This window comes from Lycorma delicatula, chromosome 1 (genome assembly GCF_047948215.1).
Source record: "Lycorma delicatula isolate Av1 chromosome 1, ASM4794821v1, whole genome shotgun sequence".
NCBI lineage: Eukaryota > Metazoa > Arthropoda > Insecta > Hemiptera > Fulgoridae > Lycorma > Lycorma delicatula.
Genome location: NC_134455.1, coordinates 76490651 through 76513858, shown reverse-complemented (window position 1 = coordinate 76513858; position 23208 = coordinate 76490651). Strand labels below are relative to the sequence as shown.

The following is a 23208-nucleotide window of genomic DNA, read 5'->3' as shown; positions in this document are numbered from 1 at the left end:
AGGGTATTTAGAAAAAGACAAAAAATGCTTCAAAAAATAATATTTTACATATCAATTTCTCTATAAATGTGTCCTTTATAAATTCTGTGTAATATTAAAGGTAGAAAAGTTTTTGGTAACTTTTTCAATTAATTCGCTCTTTAAAAATCAAAATTTAATGATTAAAAAATACTAATTTTACGTTTAGGCTTTTTTGAATTCGTTTTTATTTTTTAAATAAATATATGTATATATAAAATCAAATTTTATGAATAAATAAGTGTATTTCGATGCTAATTTAATGTTGTTTTTTTTATTAGTAGATATTGTACTCGACTTAGGGTCTGCGCGTAACAGTTTGGAATCTAACATCGTCAAGTTTAGTGGTGTCTTATCTAATTTCTTATTACTTCTCTTTTTTTCTTTTTTATTTGTTATTAATGTTTGTTTTGTGGACTATATGGTGCTGAAATTAATGGTTTGTGATTTATGACTGTGCTTGAAATTTTTCATATTTGACTTTAAGTTTGCTTGCAACTATTCATTGTATATTATTTATTTTGGGGGGTCCTTAAGGACCTTCTTATCACGTGCTTTTGTCAGGAAACTTACTTATGGCTCTGCAGGAGAGCCGATTGTAATTATAATTGTTATTGAGCAAAAAAAAAAAAATAGTAGATGTTAACTATAAACATTTTCTCCATTGATTTAAATCTCATTTTTTACGTCCTCTTAACATTTTCTTAATGCACAGCTGTATAAATACTATTTTAACTTAGTTATATCTAGGAAGTTATAGTTTAGCCAACTTACAGCCTTTTAAAACCAGAAATAAAAATAATTTTATAATGTTTGTGTCATCACATTGAATTTTGTTTTTCAATTCTGCACATAATTGATTTAAGCGTTTAGGGTTGTAGAAAATCTATCAAATTTCAACTTTCTAATAAATTTATAAACATAATTTTTTATTAATATTTATTTTTTTTACTTTTTGTCATTTAGTCTTTTATTTATTGCAATTGAAAATAAAGGGAAGAGATAATACTTTAAAAATTCCAAACTATAACCTGAAATAGAACCGAGACCGGCTGATATAGTAGCTGACATTATAATCACTATATCAACTACCCATCTATTCTTTACATGGATAGGAAACTGATAAATTTGAAATTATATACCTATTAAATAATAGCTGTGTAATAGGATAATTAGGTCCCTGTGTTAATAAGTATTAATAGCAATATTAAATTGACTTATACAAGCTTAAAACTATTAGGACCAAAGGTTATATATAATATTGTAAGTGTCTAAAGGTGATTGTTCCAATATGTGTATATGAGTAGAGAGATTTGATCAGACTTAAGTAACTCTATTGCTGATTTTTATAGATTTCTAGTTTAACCCTGTTTAAAAAATGAGATCTGTCCAATAAAATTCAAGGTATAATACTATGCTGGAGTTAATTTCTGTATATGAATATCTATTTAATACATCTATGCTAGAAATAATTTTTATAGATATACTTTATTCCTGGTCTGCAATGCTGGCCTATCTAATCTTGACAGTGTCATAGTTGCGACATATACTTATGATTCGGCAATTTTGGCGGTTGACGATAGCCCGAATATAGCCTCGGAGAAATTACAATCTGCACTGGATACCATCAGCGTTTGGCTGCGTAAATGGAGAATAAAAGTAAATCCGACAAAGTCCAGCCACGTAACATTTACGATGAGAATATATTGCTCTGAAGTTCATTCAAACGGCGTCAAAATACTTCATACCAGTAAGGTAAGGTGTCTGGACTTTTACCTTGATCGCCGTTTAACTTGGAGGGATCATGTAAGGGAGAAAAGGAAGTTGCTTAACATTAAGTTTTAAAAGATTTACTGGATATTGGGTAAGGGATCTCAACTTTCTTTATTCAACAAGATTTTGTTTTACAAGGCTTTCCCAAAGCCGGTATGGACTTACGGAATTGAACTTTGGAATACAACCACATATCTCCAACGAAACGTATCTCAACCACTTTCCATTCCCACCGCAATGTGGAGATCGAAACCCAAGCGTCTTGGTTCGCAAGGAATACTGAAATCCACGATTACATAGCAATTCCTTACGTTCGAGAAGAAGTTGAACGCCTAGTTTCGATATATGTATCCATATTGGAGAAGTATGTTAATCATGTAGCTCTGAATTTTCTTGAAAACAGGGAGAACGTTAGGACACTGAAAAGATTCCATATGCTTGATGGACCGTTATGATGATCCGGTTTGTTGGAGATAACACTTCTTATAATTATTTTTTTTTATTTTCGATTATGCTTAAGTTTATTATTTATCTATGGTTATCTTAAAGTTAATGTATTATTTATTTCTGTTCCATTTATACGTACCCCACTTAATGGTGAGAATATATTTAACTACGTTCAAAGACACTATCAAATATTATGTTATTTCATAGTTACTAGTATTATTTTTATTCGTAGTATTTATCTTGTACTTATTTATCATATTAATTGTTTTTATACTCGTTGAAGATTATCATTGGATGATCCTTTTTCTACTGATGGTACAAAAATAAAATTTTTAAATCGTAAAAAGTAATTCATGGGATATATTCTAATAGACGTAGACGTCTCTAAAAATATTTTGAAATACTACAGATAAGTAAAAAGTGAAAATATTTGTTTTAGTTCGATTACATCGACTCATAGGCATTTTAATGATTTCTAGAATTAATCCCATGTTCTAGAATTAAACAGTAAATAACTGAAAACTGGAACCATTTATTTCTTTAATAACAACTTATCATAAATTCGCCCATTTTTAAATCTGTACCACAAGGTATTTTATATTAGTACTATGAAAAATAAAATAAAGGATATATATTTTCCAAAATTACGACTGAAATATGTCAATATAAATTTAATCAAACTCTCATTTAAATTTATTAAATACTAGATAAAATCTAAAAATTACATAGTGTTTAATGGCAGCTTAAAATTTTACTTTTTACCTTACCTTAATAATTTCCTCATTAATATTGGTAATTGACTTATAAGTATATATTGATATTATTTAACATTAACAACAGTTATTTAAACTACAAATAATTTTTAATTTATCAACTTCGCAGCTGGAATTATTATTATTTTTTTTAAACTGTTACTTCAATTTCCCATTAAACAAATATAAGTTAAAATTTTTACATAATATTATGTGTTAGAAAAAATGATTAGAAAATGTTATACTGACATGGAATTCAACTGTTTTCTTATCAAAGGAAGTAATAGGAAACAGCATCAAGCTCGTGCGATATCCCTCAAGATACGTCATTCATTTAGTATTATACCAACAGCATTAGTTTATATTAGATTTATTTTTAATTTTTTTACAAATATTTTTCAGGTGAAAAAGATTATAGAAATATTTTCTTTCGATTGGATCATTTAAGGATCAGGTTGCACAGCTTTAGACTTCTTACTCCTTTTCCAAAATTGTTTCATTCTTTCTCAGTGTTTTTCTCTTTTCTCTTTATTCAATTTTGATTTTTCATTTCTGGTTATCGGCTTTTCTGGAAATTTAGATTCATCTATTTGTTTCATAAATATGTTTCTATTTTCAATAACTTTCTCTGAGATATTTAATACTTTTAAATCCTTGTCAACTTCTTTAAACCATACAATCTTTGTTTTTCTGTTTTCAAAGTATGTAAACAATTTCTTAGTTACTTAGTAACTGTAAGTTAGTCTGTTCCTATCCATTCTGTATAGATGTCCATAAAATTTATGTCTTCTTTTTTCATTGTACTTTCTATTATTTCTTAATTTCAGTAAATTTCTTCTGAGATTTTATATTCTTCATTAACGATTTTAGGGCCGTGAATTTTTCTTAATATTATCTTCTCCATTTTAGTTATATTAATTTCTGAAAACTTTTGCAAACATTCCGCTCCGTATAGGGTTTCTGGTAAAATAACTGTTCTGTAATGTCTAAGCATTTTTTGAAAAGGATTTTTTGTTATATAAGATTTTTGTTAAATGAAAAGACATTTGCATTTTTATTACTCTAGTTTTCATTCCTTATTTTTCCAAAACATTTGGTGCTATTACTTTTCCCGGATATTCTAATTTATTTGTTCTTTTAATTATTTTATTTTCTAAAACTTCAAATTTCAAAAACAAATTTTGTTTCTATTAGTTTTACCGTTGGAAAAACATTTGTTTTTTCAACTTGTGGACTTGTTCTTCTTGTGGACCACAAATCCTATGGATTTGTGGTTCTTCTAACCTTTATAAAGGCTAGAAGAACCTTTAAATTTAAAGGTTCTAATTTTTTATATAAATTAATAATTTTAAAAAATTCTGAAATAATTGAAATTTGGAATTTTTATTAATTAAGTACAATAAGAAGTTACGAAAAATGATGTACAGTTTACTTTTGTAAAACATTAATTAATTTTGCTCGCTTTTTAATGTTAATAATAATAACTATTTGTCCATTTTCAGAACATTTTCATCATTAGTATAAACACGAATTCCTATTTCGAAATGTCTATGTCAAAAACAATTCAATTATGATATATATATATATATATATATATATAAATATATATATATATATGCGTGTTTATATCTATGTATAATGTGTACGCGCATGTTTTAGTGTGTATAAAGTTAGTTATTCATCATAAACATTGTGTATTATCATAACAAATTTCCTGACAAAATTCCATGCAGTCATCAACCCCACGCACTCTCATACACATTTGTACGCTTATGTAAATATTACTGTGGCGTTAGTTATTTAGTAGACTGTTAAATATGATAACAATAATTGCAATTAAAATAATAATTATGGCAGAATATTATTGTTGTTTTAAGTCAATATTTATACTTAAGTTAGATGTTTTTCATATTAAAAAATAGAATATTTTAATATAATAAATTAATATTTTTACCTGCACGTATAAATGAATAATTAACAATTATTTCAAGAATCGTTTTTGAAGAGAAACGACAAGAATCGTATTTACCTTTTTATTTATTAGATTTAATATGAAATAGCCAGCACAATTCAAGTTTTTTTCTCCTGTAAAGAAGTAAACTGATCGATTGGCTTAGAAACTAACTATATTACAAGTCCTGACAGATAACACAACCCTCGTTGTTTTAGTTTTTTTTTCTGCCGTCTTTTCAAAGAAAAGTACGGTATTACTTTCGGTCGCACGTTGGGATAGGGGTGAAATTGAATTTTCTTTGCGTTTTGTTTATGAGAGTTACAAAAATACCACTCACTTAAAATGTAATTTCCTTACATATAAAATAAGATGTAGAGATGCATAAAATTTGGCCTCAAAAATCTCAAAAACGAAAGCAAGGAATTACTATATTCTCCAATCACTTGTACTTACGAATAAACAAACGATGAATTCATTTTTCTACTACTAAATGTACAATATTTCAGTACATTTTAAAATTGTCTTACCTCTTTACAAATCATACAGGATAACGTTTTTTTTTTTTGTTTTTTTGACTGAGACATTCAAATGTATAAAGTAATTTACTAAGGTAAAAATCGGCAATAGACCTTTAAATCGACTACGTATATCAAAGCTTTCCAAGTTTCAGAACAGTATTCTTTTACCCTTCCTCGTTAATTAATATTTCTTGCTTTTAAATAAAATTACCACTTTGTTTATAAGTAACTATGCCTCGTACAGGTTATTTTTATTTTTACTGGAGGATAAGTGTTGCTTTCAATTGGTAGATAATTTTAAAAATTGAATAAGCTTTAGAAAGGTAATAAAAAAGTCAGTAATCATTGATAAGTTTGTTTAAGTTGCAAATCTAATTTTAAATGTTATTATTATTATTATTACATTTGTAATAATAATAATAATCGCCACTTCACCGATCTCCGTGGCGAATTGGTAGTGCCCTGTATTTCCTCTAAAGGTTTGCCGAGTTCGAATCCCGGTGAAACACTACATTTTTCGCAAGCTACAAAATTTCATTGTCATCTATCAATAGCTATTGTAGGGTGTTATTTTAGAAGAAAATAAATTACATTTTTTTTTTATCTACATATAATTTTTTTTTAATATTAATGCAAGATTTTATTGATTTTATATCATGTTAATTTTACACATTTACTGCTCAAAAGTTGTTAATGAAACTGTAGTAACTTTTTTTTTTATTAGCTAATCTGAAGTAATCTTATAAATTAATACTGTTAATGACACAAACACTATATATATATATATATATATATATATATATATATTATTTCTACATATATATATAAACATATATATTTAGACACATAGAGATATATGTGTGGCTTTTTAACTCAAATTTCATACAAACTTTTGTGAAAGTATATGTCATACATATTCAACTTTTAACTAAAATTAACTAGCAAATTTTAACTAGTGCAATTACAACTTCAATTTAGCGCTTACATAATTAGACAATCGATTATAGTTACTTTTGATGGGAATTTTTATGGTGCCTTAAATTAACAGACATTTTTGATAATAAAATATAGTATTTTTATTTTTTTGTACCACTGATCAATGAATTTTAATAATAATATTTAAAAAAATTATTTTTTTTATAGAAAAATATTTATCATAATTTTGTTATAATTTTTCCGTTGCTACAATCTCAGAGGTAGTCATCTATTCATAAACAACACAAAGCGAGGATTATTATTAAATTAAGTTTTGAAATTAGATAACATACAATATTCTTTCTTCATTAAAAATAAACCAAAATATTATTTTTTGTAAAAAAACCAATTGATATTTAATCAATGAACTGAAATATTTTGTAGAAAGTTACATTACAGTTAAATTACATTTAAATATTTTATTTAACTTAATTTTTAATTGAAATAACAGATTAAATTGGACGTATGTAACGTTACTTTTTCTCTATAAATTCTTTAATTTTAACCTGATGAATCCGCAAAATGGTTGTATAAAAAAATAAATTAATAAACTTTATGGGACTTCAATGAAGTTTTTATCGTAAGTTCTTTGTAAATAACTTTAAAAAAGAATTTGTATATTTATTATTAAATAAAAAAAATGATATAATTTCTTAAAATAATTTGCAGAAATTTACGTATTTCTTGAACTCTTAATTTTATAACTAATATTTTATAAAAAAAATAATTTTTTTTTTCTATATTTATCACAGTTATACTTTAATATTACACTTTTCTACATAAAATATTTTTATTATTTAAATTTTTTGTTAATACAGCTTTTACAATAATTTCTATAAATAACTTTTCACCAAGGTTTTCGATAAAAAAAATATAACTCATTAAAAATTATTCCGTTTTTATGAAAAAATAAGTAAAATTATTTTAATGTTCTAAGTAATAAATTTCATCTCAATATAAGATATATTTATCCATTTTATACAAATTAAAATTTGTTCTACAAATTTACTGATGAAGTTTGCATGTGTATATAAAATAAAAAAATGAATAAGTTATTTAATAATAAAAATTACTATCAAAAATATTAATAATAAATTAAATAAAAATAATTTTAAAAAATTATGATGATAAACATTTCCCCATTAATGTAAGTTGAGAAACATCGTATGATCAAAGCTGGTTATAGAAGAGCATAAAATAACATCTCCGACTCTCTTGAATTTCTCATTCACACTGAAAGAAGCAACCCTTGAGCGCGTATTTTACCCCTTAGTAGTTTAAAGAATCTCCGCTAGATAGCGGGAGTTCCTGGAGAAAGAATATTCGCGCATACTCTGTGAGATATTTAACAAGTTGTAAAAAAAAAAATTAAACAAAAAATTTTTATTGATTGAAAATTTCACTGTAAGTTTTTTTGTAGAATGAAATATTGCAAAACAATTTAATTTTACAATGAAATATTGTAATATTTTTATTACTAACTTCATGACTTTAAGTATTAGTTTCAATAGTAATCAAACTAATCAGAATGCATAAAATGTTACATGTATCTAAAATTTAGATAAGCATAATTGTATTTTTAATCTTGAGATTTTTATTGTGTGATGATTCTGATACTATCATTTAAACTAATTTATATTTATATATATATATATATATATATATATATATATATATATATTATGATAAGATTTTAATTTTTAATTTTTTTTATTCAATTTTTCACTTAGAATGTTTATTTTATAGTTATCTAAAACACTTCGTTTACATAAGATAAAAATAAAATATTATTTAAATTTATTTTTTTTTATTTTTTTTGTACACTTAATCAAAGACTTACGAAATATTAAGAAAATAATAACAGTATTTGTAATTTTGACATAATTTTACATAAATTTTGACATTAATTTTCACATAAATCCAAGAGTTGTTCCTACGTTAATTTCATAAAAAAGTATACAACCTCTGACAACCAAAATATTATAGAAAAAAATAAATTTTCTAATTATGTTTTTATGTTCTTATCCAATGATTTACTAGGCATTCCTATGTATTATGTTTTTACCGACATATTTTTTTTATTATTTAACTAATGCTTTTTTAATTTTAACTTAATTAAAACCATTTTAAACTCATTTACTCTCGGGTACGAAGGTAAGTGACTAAATTAACAGTAAAAAGGAAAGATATGAGCATGTGAGATCTGATTTATAAAATATCTTGATTTCATAGATTCCTTGTGTTCTTTAGGTTTATCAGTCTTAAATACATCCAAAATCTTTTAACACATAAAATAGATATATCTTCAAAAATCTTATTCATTGCGCGATAATGATGTATAAATGTTATTGAGATCACCTCATTCTTAAGAGAAAGAGATTTTTAAATTATCTTTATCATAAAAACTTATTATAATTATTATAAAAACGTTGAGGTAGGGTAGGGATACTTTAATGATAGGCTAGAAATACATCTGTTGCATGTGATAACATGTAGTCGAAATTTAATTGTAATTCAATAAATAAAAATAATTTAGTTTAAAAAGAAAAGAAACTAGAAATCAGCTTAATGTTTTCTTTCTTTTTTTTTAAATTTTCCGAAAAAAATCAATTATTTTTAAATAATTTAAATTAATTTTATATTTTTTTTTTACCATATATGAACCACAAGCTCAGTTATCTACCCATTTATAAATGACATTTCTTATACTCCAATAGTTCAACACCCCTAACACATCACCCCTCCTGTCCATCAATCCTTAAACCCACCCTTAATTTCACCCTTTTTTACGATCTTTTTAAAAGGGGAAAGGAAATGATCCTTTTTAACTCTAATGAAAAAATAGAGGATGGACCATTCTGCTTATATTTTTATATATATTTTTTTGGTTTACTTTTATAACAATCACATTCGTTTACTTATTAGTGTTAAATATGTATTTTTTTAATAATATGTTACAGTACTTAAAGGATTTTTTAAATTAATTTTATATGACTCATTGAACAGGTTATAAAAAATATAAAAATATTTATTGTCTAGCTTACTTAGGATATAAAGCTAACTCAAAGTATAAAGACTCTACCAAAAACTTTAATTACGTGTCTTTAAAAATAATTCGTATGTTATACATACCTAAATATTTATTTGAAAAAGTAAAATTATTGCAGAAAAATTAATACAAATTAGTTGATTTATTACCTTTCAGTTATTTCATGTTTGTTATTTACATTTCTGTAGTCATTTCATTTTTTTTTTTTAATCAAATAATATATTTTATTTGGGGGATGAAATTCTGTAATTTGTAAGAAGTCTTATGTGATTATAAAAACATTTTTTGGTTCTATACACAAAATGATGTAAAGTTTGTAAGATTGTTTGAAGTTGCAACCGTAACATCGGTGGGAGAGGATGTAAACAGTACTGGTCAATTACAATCGGTTTTCATCTTCGTAGAAACGCTTATTCAAAGAAATGTTTGTGTTTAGAATTAGGTGGTGTGGACATAAAGCACGCGTTGAGATTTTTCCCTAGGGCCCCGCTACAAGTCGGCAGTGTGAGGGTGGTAGGACCAAAGGAAGAGGGAAATAAAAATCGCAACAAGGGGAAAGGGATGGACCTCTTTTTATTCGATTTTTTCAACCCCTTAGAATTCCCCCTTCCATGCTACGGGAGGGGTGAAAGATGGAATGTAGTGGGGGAAAGGAAAATCTTAGCGGTAACTGGAGGGGAGAAGACGCCGGCGCAGAAAATTGTAAGGAAAATATCGGGTGGGAGGGGAGAGGGAAGGAAAGAGAGGGGTTTTTCTAAGAGGGAAAGAGAGAAGGTGAGACGCGAGGGCGGGGTGGGTAGCGTTTCTAAGAGAGACTCTCTCGAAGCCCAAGTTTGCTCCCCCCTTGAAGACGCCGCACCGCCTTGCTAGACGGTAGACGCCGCGCTCAGTACGCGCCGCGACGCGACAAGAGAGGTCGTCGCTCAAAAAGGCGCCTCACCTCCCGACGCCTGCACTTTTTCATTTCACCCTTCTTAAGAAAGTGACGCGTTTTTTTCTCTTCTTCCGACTCTCGCATTATAAGTCTGCCTGATACTAGGCGTCCTTCCCAGTCGTCCTCAGGCGACCTGCATCTTCACTCCGCGTCCCGTCGACTTAGATTTTCTTACTCCGCCGGTACTCCTTCAATAATTTTCGGTACTTCAAGACATATCAGTTTACTTTGCTCAGTGAAAACTTTTAATTTAAATTAAAAAAAAAAAAAAATTTATATTCATCAAAATGTAAACCGTTTAAATAAAATTTTATTAACGTAAAAATAATGCTACGTCATCAGAAAATATGATGGTGAATTTTTAAAAAGTTTTACTTTCAAACGGTTAACATAATCTGTTAATTAAAGGACGTTCATATCTCGGAATATTTTTCAATTATATATATTTTCTTTTAAAAATTCTAATAATAAGAATTTTTCAAAAATGTTTGTTATCGTTTACTTTAAAAATTTTAATTATCCGCGTTTAATATAATAAATATATATTAAGATTAATTGATAATTTATCAAATTTGAATGATGATTGGTTAGTTTTGAGTGCTGTACGTAGTGCCATTGTTAGGCTGGCTTCAATTATACGCAGTTCTCATAATTAAATTATTATTTTTTATAAATTAAATATCCAATTTTATAAAAATTTATAATTGGTTAATGTATGATTTATAAACCATAAAAGTTGAAAATGTAATGTTAGTTACTAACTGATATGTTTACTATGTTAAGGTGGTGATTATAATTGCTGACTTCTGATAAAGTGGTTATTGTGTTTGTTTCAGTGGGAGTAATAGTGGGGTCAAGAGGAATTGAACAAGGAGTTGGGTGATGGGGAGCCGCTGAGCTGGCCAGAAGTCCCGTCGTCGACCGGTCGTGTAGTGAGTGGAAATAATCGTAATAGTAATAATATTGTGTTCATGTTTTAATCGTCGCGGCGCGAGGTCCGCGTGTCCTAACCGAATTGACAGCTGATAGTCTAGGGGGGGTGATTGTCCGAGGCGCGTGACAAAGTCAACCATCACGATATCGACACCGCTGGACTTGAGATCGTCGCCCGGCGACCCGATGTCGACAGAGGCGGCGGTGCTTATCCAACGCCCCGTCTTCAAGATGAACCCCGCGGCGGACTTCTGGCAGCAGGCGCGGGGACCCCCTCACGCGTCCCCACAGCCGTCTCCCCCGATTAGTAATGCCAACACTCCCCAACCACAACCCCAGCACATGGCCACTCCTCCGTCCGCTCAGGAGTTGCCACCCCCGACCTCTACCACTCCTCAGCAACATCAGCAACAACAACAACAACAGCAGCAGCAGCAACAACAACAACAGCAGCAGCAACAACAACAACAACAACAACAACAACAACAACAACAGCAGCAGCAGCAGCAGCAACAACAGCAGCAGCAACAACAACAACAGCATCATCAAGGACCCACCGGTATTCCCGGACAAGGAAATACACCGGAGCCACAAGGTGCTACGCAAGCTTCTGATCCCCTAGCGTCACCGGTCGGCAATGCCTCAAACGCTTTAGCTCTCGCCGATCCGAAAATGATGATGGCAGAAAAACTAGCTAATGAGTTAGGCCTACAGGTAACTCAACGATTAAGTTTCTCATTTATATGGTGTTTCTTCTACAATAATAGTGTGAAATTTGTTTCAAGATTTAAAAAAAAAGAGGTGTTCATTGGATATGTTTATCTTTTTTTTTTATAATCATTGTTAAACTATTCGGGGTCATGTGTTTTAACCTTACTTATAAATGCTTACTTTGAGATCATGGTACGCTTTTCTTACATGTGGCTTTTGTTATTTTAACCCATTTATGTTACAAAATCTATACACCCATAAATAAATTAAATTAAAAAATTTAATTCATTTTTTAACGCTTTTTCTAATCATCAGTTTTATTTTTCAAATAATTATTAAATAAACTTACATAATTAATAAGTAATAGACTGGAATATTTAAAATAACAACAAATAAATAGTCATAGAAACTATATTGTTTATGTTATTCAATTAAAAAAAAAACCACTTTAATATAAACACATAAATAAATATATGTTGTTTTTTTTTTTTTATTAAACAGCGATAAAAAAATTTAATTTAGCCGATAAAAATATTACTAAATAAAATTGCAAAAATTATTTTTGATTTTATTAAATGCACGTGTCATTATTTATTTCAATTACATCTGCGAATATCAGTAAAAAATAAAAACTTTTTCGTAAAATTAATAGAAAATATATTTTAACAATTTAATGTCTTCATACTCAAAAAAATTAATCAAGATAAATTTAAGTAAATTACTTAATCTTTTCATATTTTAAATTACTTTTTAAAATATCAACATCTCTGTATAAATTATCAACATCTACCTATTATTTTACTTATAAATTAATATAAGTTATAAATATTTTATAACGTAGCCAAAAATTCTCCCTTTAAGTATTTAATTTGTTTTAAAAGTAAACGAAATAAAATTTTAAATAATAATAAAAAACAATCCTTTTTTTATTAAATTAAAAATATGCATATTTAAAAAGGCATTACGTACTGAAAAACGTAATGAAAAAAAAATCAACGCGTAATTAGTAAGTATTTTTATTTTAATGAATATATTTTAAAAGATATATCCCAATTCATTCATCCCAATTTTTTAATTTATAATTTTTAATGTAATTTTTATTTTTTTCAATTTATAATGTACAGCTTAAATTAAAACATAAAATTCATAACCAGAATATAATTACTAAATATGACTGAAAAAATTATCTAAACCTAATGAATTTGACTCCAAATTGTTAGTTATTTTATTTCAAAATTTTGATTACAAATAAAAAATCATATTTAAGAGTAATATCTTTAATACTTCGTAAAATTATACTCATGGAATTATTTAACGGAGAAAATATTTTAATCTTAATTTAAAATAAAAATACAGATTGAATTTTGATAAAATTAACTTTAACTGAATATACTTTTTTTAAGTGTGTTAAAAAAAATAAATAAATAAATAGGGCTAATCAAAATCTAAGCTTATAATAAATAACGTGTAAGAAGCTAAATATTAAATATTACTTAACCAGCACCCAATTTTAAATTAAATTAATTTAAAATTAATTAAAGTTTTAAATTTATGGAAATGTTCTTAAAAAATGAATTATCATATAAAGTTTATAAGACTGTATTTTAAAAATTAAAATAATTATTTGCTATTAAAAAATTCGAACACCGCCAACTAAAAACTTACGGTTAAAATTTTAACGTACGCCTTCTGATTATTTTATTTTTGTACGTAAAACTGTTACAATTATTATGTATTTTAAATAGGCCTAGGTAATTTCGTTAAATCGTTTTTTATTAAATTTAAAAAAATTGTACAAAAAAATACTTGAAGTATTTATAATATTCTTTTTATAAAATATTTGATTTTATCCCGGATAAAAAATTAAATAGCAGCTTAATCACTTGTAAAGAAATTTTTATCTTATCAAGAAGTTCTTTCTAAATGTTATAAAAGTTAGAATTTATTCTGAAAAAGCTATGAGTGAACGTAAATAATATTGGCTAACCCAAATTTTTATAAATTAATCATTTTACAATTACATTAAAATATCTTCTACTTACCGGTAAATTTTTTATTGATAATTATTTTTTATTAGCGCAACAACGTGTCTTACCATTACTTAAAATTTTTTAAAAATATATAATATATATTTATAAATTTTTAACTAAAAAATAAATGGAAAATATTAAATTTGTTTTCATTCAAAATAAATACTTTTATTAATTTAAATTTTTCAAAAATATCCTAATAATTTTAGTAATTATTTCGTAATTAATTACTTCATCTAAATATATTATTTTAAAGAAAAAAATTAAAATAATAAACATTAATTTATGAAAAGTAGGATTAATTGTTTTAAAACCTTTAGGCCTATTATTTTACAAACCTTTTGCTGTAGGCTATGAAAATTCCAATACTAAAAAGGATTTTTTTTTTTTTTAAAAAAACTATTTCTATTTACTTTAAAAAAAAGACATAAATAAAAATAAAAATAATTAATTTTTCGTTTTAATATAAATATTTTTCCATGTAAATTATCTATATTTTATTTAACAATAATAGAGAACTAACATCCGTACAACTGATGTATCGCTTTCTATATAAAATAAAATATATTTTTAAATTATTTCTAAATATAATTGTAAAATTTTATGTTTATAATTATCTAAAATATCTAAACATTATCCATGAAATTAAAGTAAAATCGAGGTAAAATTCTAATTTTTTTATCTAAAATAGTATTTTTTTTTAAGGACCGTAAAACTTTTAAGAATTCTTTATATTCGATTATAAAGTAAAATTTATCATATCAAGATCTATCAGAATATTAAAATACTAAAGAAAATATTTAAAATTTTGATATATTAGTTTTTTAAAAAACAATAACCGAATAAAAATTATTTTTAAATGATAAAAATACCGTAAACGTTTATTTAAAATTTAAATACACTAATATAATTTTTTAATAAATTAAACTTACTGTTAATTAATTACTTTATAAACCAATAACAAATTCATTCTTAAAAAAAAAAAAGTAATTTGTAGTAACATGATAGAGTAAATAATTTCAAGGAAACTGTTAGATAATTTTTTACTGTATTTCTTCAGATTAAAATAATAAAAAAAGCCGTATTAAATAAGCTATATGTTGATGTAAATAAATTTTTGTTGGATTTTAAACTGACCAATTTTAAATGTGTTTAATGTTATGTTTATTCCTGTCAGAAAATTATTATTTTTTTATGCATTTTATATATTCAGACATTTTGATGAATTTTTTTAATTCTCAACAAATCTTTTTATTTGTTTGAATTTGTAAATTTGTAAATACCAAATATTTTTGAATATACTTTAAATTTATAGTAAATTTTCAAAAGTTATAAATGTTAATTTAATCTTTCCACATTTTTAATTACTCATTATTTATTATTTAACTTTTAAAATAACTCAAAAGATAATAAATATATTTTTTTAACGGGGACTTTAATGACGTTTGTTAGAGAATAAAACCTGTCCATTAAAATTTAAATACCAATGAATGTTTGTTTGATTATAACATTTACTAAATATAAGAAAATATTATATAATACAAAAAACAATTCAAAATATTTTTTTTTGCATTGCATTAAGTAATCAATGAAATATGTTTTATTAAAATAAATGTTAGTTTAATTCAAAACCCAAATATTTTAGTTTAAACAAAACTGATATATGTATTTAAAATTTTTATTTTTTGTTTATTAATCGTATTTCTTTTAGAGATTAATTTTTAATATATAAAAATCGCACGTTATCTAAAGACATATTTTATTATATTAAAAAACATAATAATATAATATTTTTACACTCTTACTGAGACTTAAAATACCCTAAAAAATTCTTTCATGGGGATATAAAATTAATAATTTGTTTCTAATTATTTTAATAATATTTAATTCATTTTACATTATAATTATTAATAATATTTTCCTGTAATTAAATCGAAAATTACTTTAACAAACAAATAATTAATTTTACAAATACATTTAAAAAAATTAATATAACATTTTCTTATAAGGTAAATCATAGTTTCCATACAGAAGAATAAATTTATTTATTTAAATTATTAATCAGATAATAATAAACAACAAATTAAAAATCAGGCAGGATTATATTTATTACAGGAGAGTTATGTAGAAAGAATAATTGTTTTATACATTTTGATAAAAATATTTTATTATTCAAATAAAGCACTTAAATATTAAAAATAAATTTTAATCTTATATTTTTCTTGAAAACTAAATCGAAATTATTTATTTTTTTTAGTGTACGTAACAAACTATTTATTTAGTTTTTAAAATTAAAAATAATTAAGCTACATTGATTTAACAGTATCCAATATTCAAGCTTTTTAAAATTGAAAACATAAGTAATTTAAAAAAATATATTTAAATTAAATAAAAGTACAAAACATATTAAACCTTTTAAAGTAGTGCCATACCTTTTCGTATTTCTTGATTTATTTGCAAAAATTAAAGAATTTCTCATTTACATTTATCAAAGCTTAAAAAAATGTTATCTTGCATTTGTGTAAACTTAAATATTAATTTTAATTGATTTTTTTTAATAAATCTTGTTTAAAATTAACTGAATATTTTTATTAACAAAAATCGATTTTTAAATTATAATTTAATATTAAATATATAAATTTTAAACAAAAATACTGTATATAAAAATAATTTTTGCTTTTAAATCACCTTTTTGTACAAAAAATTATTCCTGAGTTTTAAATCAAAATTCTAACGAATAAATTCAAAACTAAGTAATGAATCTGCACGTAACTAAGGTTTTCTAATGTTTTATATATTTTTTTTTATAATACAAGTTATCTGTAGCAAAATGTCTCTATCAAAATCCTGAATGTTGCTATATTCATTAACAAAAAATTATCGATAGATGTACTCACTTACTTAAAGAATTTTATTTTTGTTTTCACTGTAAATTAAGGTAACCCGATGAATAGGTTATTACGAATAATAGTAAATAATAGTAATCAAGGGAAATTTTCTGATAAAAATATATTATTTGTGTGTGCCGCCCTGCTTAAAGGAAGTGCGCATGACTATCCCCTCCTATCATCCCCTTCTTTTTCTTGTTTCATCTGGAAGAGCGCGCCTCTCAGTTGCCACGTGGGTTTTCAACCCTCAACACCTTGATCCGTGTCTTGTTCTTGCAAGCCCTCTTACTCCTTTAACATAATTTTTCAATTAATACCGTTCTTGTTTAACATTATCGTCCTTTTTAGTAATAGTCTTTTATCAATAAATAAATTATATGAAAAAAAGAAACAATAAATAAAATTTAATATAGTTGGATAATATAAGAGATAATTCAAAGACTGAAATCTGGTTGAGAAATGTTAAACTCATTTATCCGCCTTTGTTTTAACACAAACATAAATGTAAGCTTCAGTTATCTGTTCCTAACACTATTTACTTTTTATTTTATATTTAAAAAAACAATACTTCGACAACTGTAACAGAAAACAAAACTTCGATTTATTTAATTTTTATTAAATAATTTTGTTACTACTTGTTTGAACTGTATCTTTCGCTCTGCTTATATTGATTAAATTATCTGTTTTATATATTACAATCTTTAACTTTTTTCTCTTGCTTATTTTCACTTATTTCACTCTACTTTAACTAATATTTGATTCCTTAATTATCGATAATAAAAATATATATCCATAAATCTAAATAATTTTTTATTTATATATTCATTAAAAAGAAGTAGTTTTTCTTCGAATATTTTGTAACTGCTTTTATTATTTTAATTCCTATAAACATTCTTCCTTTATGAATTTCTTCCTTTTTACACCCGTAGCTAATAACTTACTTCAATTGTCTTTATTATTAATAAACAAAAACACAAAAAATATAAATTAAAAACAATTTAATATATGAATGTTAATTAATTAAATTATGAATTTTTTAAAAATAGAATAAAATGTAAATAAGATGTGTATCTATTATTTAGTATTATATATTTTTATAAAAATTATCTATTTATAACTGAAAATAACATTTTAATAAATCTACCCATCAAATAAAATAAGAAACGATTAATTAAACTTTACCGTTGTTTTTTTATTTTTTTTTACCAATCGAAAATTATAACCGTTTCCTTTTATATTATATTCTAATAAAATATAAGGTTTTTTTTTTTTTTTGCTGATTATATTATTTTATAATTATTTGTTAATAAAAATAAAGAGAAAAAGTGTGATTTTATAACATGCATGTTATGTCTGTTTGATTTGTGGTTTTCCCTCTTTCTTATTTTTTCATTCATAATAATGTACCTTAAATTTATTGTGATTGATTGGTTATTTACCAGTGTTAAATATAATTTATAAATATTCTATTTGTGGTTATTTATTACCTGGTCTTAAAAATTAAACTGTCTTTTTTTTTACTCTGTAAAAAAAAGATCTCAAACGTATTTAATAAACTTTATATACATAATTTTTTTTAAGCTTCATCATCTGTTATTTCTTTTTATACCCAAATTTATTAAAATTAGATTTTTAAACTATCTTGAGTGTTATTATAACTTAAACATTTTAAAATAAAAGTTATGTAACTACACAGTAATTTATGTAAGACTTAAGAGATTTATGATTAATTGTATTTTATGTATATATATATATATATATATATATATATATATATATATATATGTATGTATTGATAGAAAGATAAAATATTTTAAAAAAGATTGATTTTTAAGTAAATGAAAATATTCCTATAAAAAACATTCCAATACAAGTTAGATCTCATAATAATCCTTTTCTGTAGAGCCATAATCAGCATCACTGTATAAAAAAAGGTGTAGAATTGATTCGAAAAGATTATTTGGATAGCATATTTCTACATAATCAAAAAAAGTTTTTTTAACTTTATGAAATAAATAGTGACAAAAAATGTTAACAAAAATTTATTTTCTTTGAAACAATGTATTTTTAAGCATCTTCATTTTATAAAAATAAAGAAAACAGACAAAAATTATAACTAGATGTTATTAAAAAATGGTTAGAAGAAAAAATTGTGATAATTCAATATTTAGAATAACATTAACAATAATATAAAATTATTTAAAAACAAAATATCTTTTTTTATTAATAATTAGTGTAATATTAAACTATTTTACTACTAATATTCATGGTTTTTATTTATAAATGAATAAATATAAAACTCGGCTATAAAAATTTGTAACCAAGTTAACCCCGCCGGATTGATCTAATGGCATACTCGTCATCGCAAATCAGCTGATTTCAAAGACGAAAGTTCTAGGTTCAAATAATTGTAAAGGTAGTTCCTTTTATACGGATTTGGATACAAGATCGTGGATACCTGTCTTCTTTGGTAGTTGGGGTTCAATTAACCACACGTCTCAGTAATGGTCAGTCTGAATCTGTTTAAGACTATACATTTACCGGTGGTATATTACATCTATAAATTTAATCTTGATGAGTCGCTAATGATTTTAATTGTTGATGCTGCTTTAAATAAAAATAATAAACAAACAAACAATTTATAATATGAATAAAAAATATAATTATATAAATTCTTTATTTTTACAAAGTTTTCTATCAACAGAAAATATTTATTAACTTTAAAAAATGTTAGTACAATGTTCTTAATTTTACACATATTAGTATCTATTTAAAAAATGAAGTACGTTCAACTGAAAATCAATTTTTTTTTTTTAAATACCAGTTAAGTGATTTTTTTTACAAAGATAATGTTGTAATTTATAATTTTAAATTTAACAAAACAGGTTACAACCTGTGAATATTATTTAAAATATCGTAATCAATTGATTGTGAACGAAAAAAGATTATTTAGAAATCAACTAAAGTATTAAACAAATTCATTTTTGTAACCATTAAATATTTGTTTAATTTATATTTTTTTTAAGGCCAGGTAAAAATATTTATACGGTAAAGTTCTTCTGAAAGTATCTTCTATTTATTTTCCTTATCAAAATTTGAAAAAAAGTAGTGTAGTTTTTTTTTTTTTTTTTTGTTTATGTTATGTACGATATTTATTTTATTAATAAGCTCTTAGCTTGCTACGTAGATAAAAATATATATGCATATTTATTTATTAAAAAAATGTATATATATGAAAATAATGGCGTAACAGTGTAGTATTGGTTTAAAATTGTTAATTGGTGATGGTAACTAACATTTTTTGTCTATGTTTTTCTTTCGCTTTCTGATAACCTGTGGATTTCTCTGGCTGATGTATAGAATCGCTCCAACAGTGTGATTTCTGATCGCACCCTGGAAGAATGCTGGTCGACCCTGCAACGAGTGAGTTCGCACCTATTATTCTCTGTACCGTATTCTTCCACCGATTTATCTAAATGTTGTTGAATGGGCATGTTAATTAATATGAGTAGATAGATGTTTGTTACGTATTATATAAAATTGTTATATTATATATATAATAATGACTATTATTTATTATAAGTACCATTAACTATTAAAACTTACTATTATTTAATGATAAAAGAAAAAATAAGTAATTATCATTTATATTAAAATAACAAAAAAAAATATTATTTTGGGGAAAAACTGAAATAACAAGTACAGCATTCTATATTTATTTTAATTAAGAATTTTATTTATATATATATATATATATATATATATATATATATATATATATATATATTCTTTTTTTTAAAGTAAAAATTTGCATGATTATTTGTATTTGCATGCGCCAATATATGTTAATTTTTTTTATTATAAAAAAAATTAACAATAAACTATTTAACAACAGCACGATTTAACAATAAACTTACATAACAAATTCAAATAGATTAAAATTATAAATTCCTTACGGACTTTTGTACAGTATTTATAATTAGAAAATTTATTGTAGGCATAGAATTAGTTTTAAATTTTTTTAGATGGAGGACAGAATTTTAAATTTTTGTAAGGTTTTAATGTTATTAAACAATTTAGGATCAAAGAACGTTTATTAAAGAAAAAATTATGTCATATAATCAGGAAGAAAAAATCATTTTAACATCGTTACATATTTAAAAAAATTAATTCAATGAATTAACGAACCGTAATTAGTATTTCAGGTAAATTTGGTTACTTTTATATTTCCAGTGAAAACTTATAAAACAAACTATTCTTATAATTTCGTGTTCGATTTGTAAAAATAAATTTATATAATTAAATTAAATGAAGATTTACTAGTGCTGCTTATTCAATAAAAAACAACAGGGTAATTTATTTTATGTACATGTCGTAGTCAAATTGAAAAATCAGACATTGCAATGCGCCCGTCTAATTGGAAAATTACCGACTAATTGGAAATTATAAATATAATCCAACCAAACTTATCCTACGCTTGCTTCGCTCGCTAACCTTGACTAGCGAGCTAATCAAGCTAATTATAAGCTATAATATAAAGATATTATATTAAATTTTCTAATTAGCCGGGCGCATTCCAATAATCCTGATATTTTAATTCGACAACAATGTATATATATGTATATCAATATAAAATAAAAAACTGAGTAATATAAAAAATAATACGTGTAAAAACTTTAGTGAATATATAAATTAAAAGTTAAAATAATGTATATTATAAAAATAATTTATATTCGTTAACGCTTGTGTCCAGTGTAATTCATGCAAATTCTATAATAATAGGTAGGTAGTATTATACTGACATAACCTATCGGTCGGATACGTTCATTTATGCCGATTAATATACATTTATTTTATATTATAAAGTAACTAAATCCATCTAGTTTTTAAAAGTTCATCTGTTTTCAATTAAAAATTACATGTAATTTTATAAAAAAAATTGAATTAACAGATTTTGATATTTTTTTATGTTCTGAAGGAACTGAAAGTTTTAATTATAGACAAATAATACTTTTATTAATTTCTTCTTCTCTTAATTATAAGTGAAATAATAATTAAAATTAATTTTTGTAATAAAATTATAATATGTTACGTTACTGAATTAACTTCATAACAATTTGCGTGTTACAAAGTCTACAGTAACTCTTATTCGACATTATGACCGATCAAGTTCAAACGCATGACACGAGCATGAGCGTGATGTTAAAGAAATTACTTTATGTTATTTTCAAACAAATCATATATAACTTTCCATTTTAACATTAATACTTTTATAATGTATCACGATGTTTTTATAAACTTATAAAATTAAAATATTTTATATGTATCTATAATAATATTTACACGGATTTTTTATAAAATCAAAACGGTTACAAGTTATTTTATAGAGTAATTTTAAAACAGGTTTATCGTTTGTAATTATAAATATTCCTTTAATTAAAGATTAATAAGATCTTTATTGATCTATTTTGTAGGATGAAGGCATGTTTTTCTTTTATGTTTTAAATTCCATTCGGGCTTGGGATTTTTCAATCCTAAATCATATGGCTCATAAAAAAAAAACATTTCATTTTTTTAGTGGTAAACCTTTTTTTCAATACTTAATTAATCTTTAATAATTACATTTTTTTACAAAAACCCTGCAACTGATTGCAAAATTTACATAAGGAGTATGTATTCCAATATTATTAAATGAGATAGTCAGATATAAAGAAACAAAATACAAATGGAAACACCAAGATAAGAAAAGCTATAATAGTCATAAATATTCTAGTAATAATTAATTTTATAAGGAAATGAACAAACTAAATAATTTTTAATATATTTTTAAATTACTATTAAAAATAATACCTTTAATAAAAAATTAATGATAAATTTTGATAAAAAGTAAATTTTACATCGGTTGTGTTTACATATAATTACATGAAAAAGGTCCTGGTTTTATAATGTTGAAAATTTTATAATTACTTGCAATAGAAACAGTAATATTAGACTTAAATACTGCAAATTAAAACAAGCTTAATAAATTGAAAGGTCTTGATTAAAATATATATACATGTAAACACACTCAACCGTGTTTGATCAAATTGATAAAAAAAGATTATTATAATGAATAATACATTGAAATCTAGGATGAATTCCGACCAGGAAACATCGCAATCCTCTTTCTTTAGGGATGTTTTTGTTCGTATAAGGTATAGGCTAAAAAAAATACAGGATTGAGGCA

General features: G+C 24.4%; 1 protein-coding gene across 1 annotated transcript in view; it reads left to right on the top strand.

Moving 5' to 3' along the window:
* LOC142317536 (uncharacterized) overlaps positions 1–23208 on the top strand; it is a 421737-nt gene that overhangs the window by 112397 nt on the left and 286132 nt on the right. Inside the window, exon 3 of the mRNA XM_075354096.1 lies at positions 11257–12067. Within this exon, the coding sequence (XP_075210211.1) occupies positions 11540–12067 (528 nt within the window). The 5' untranslated portion in view covers positions 11257–11539. The remainder of the gene's footprint in view (positions 1–11256; positions 12068–23208) is intronic.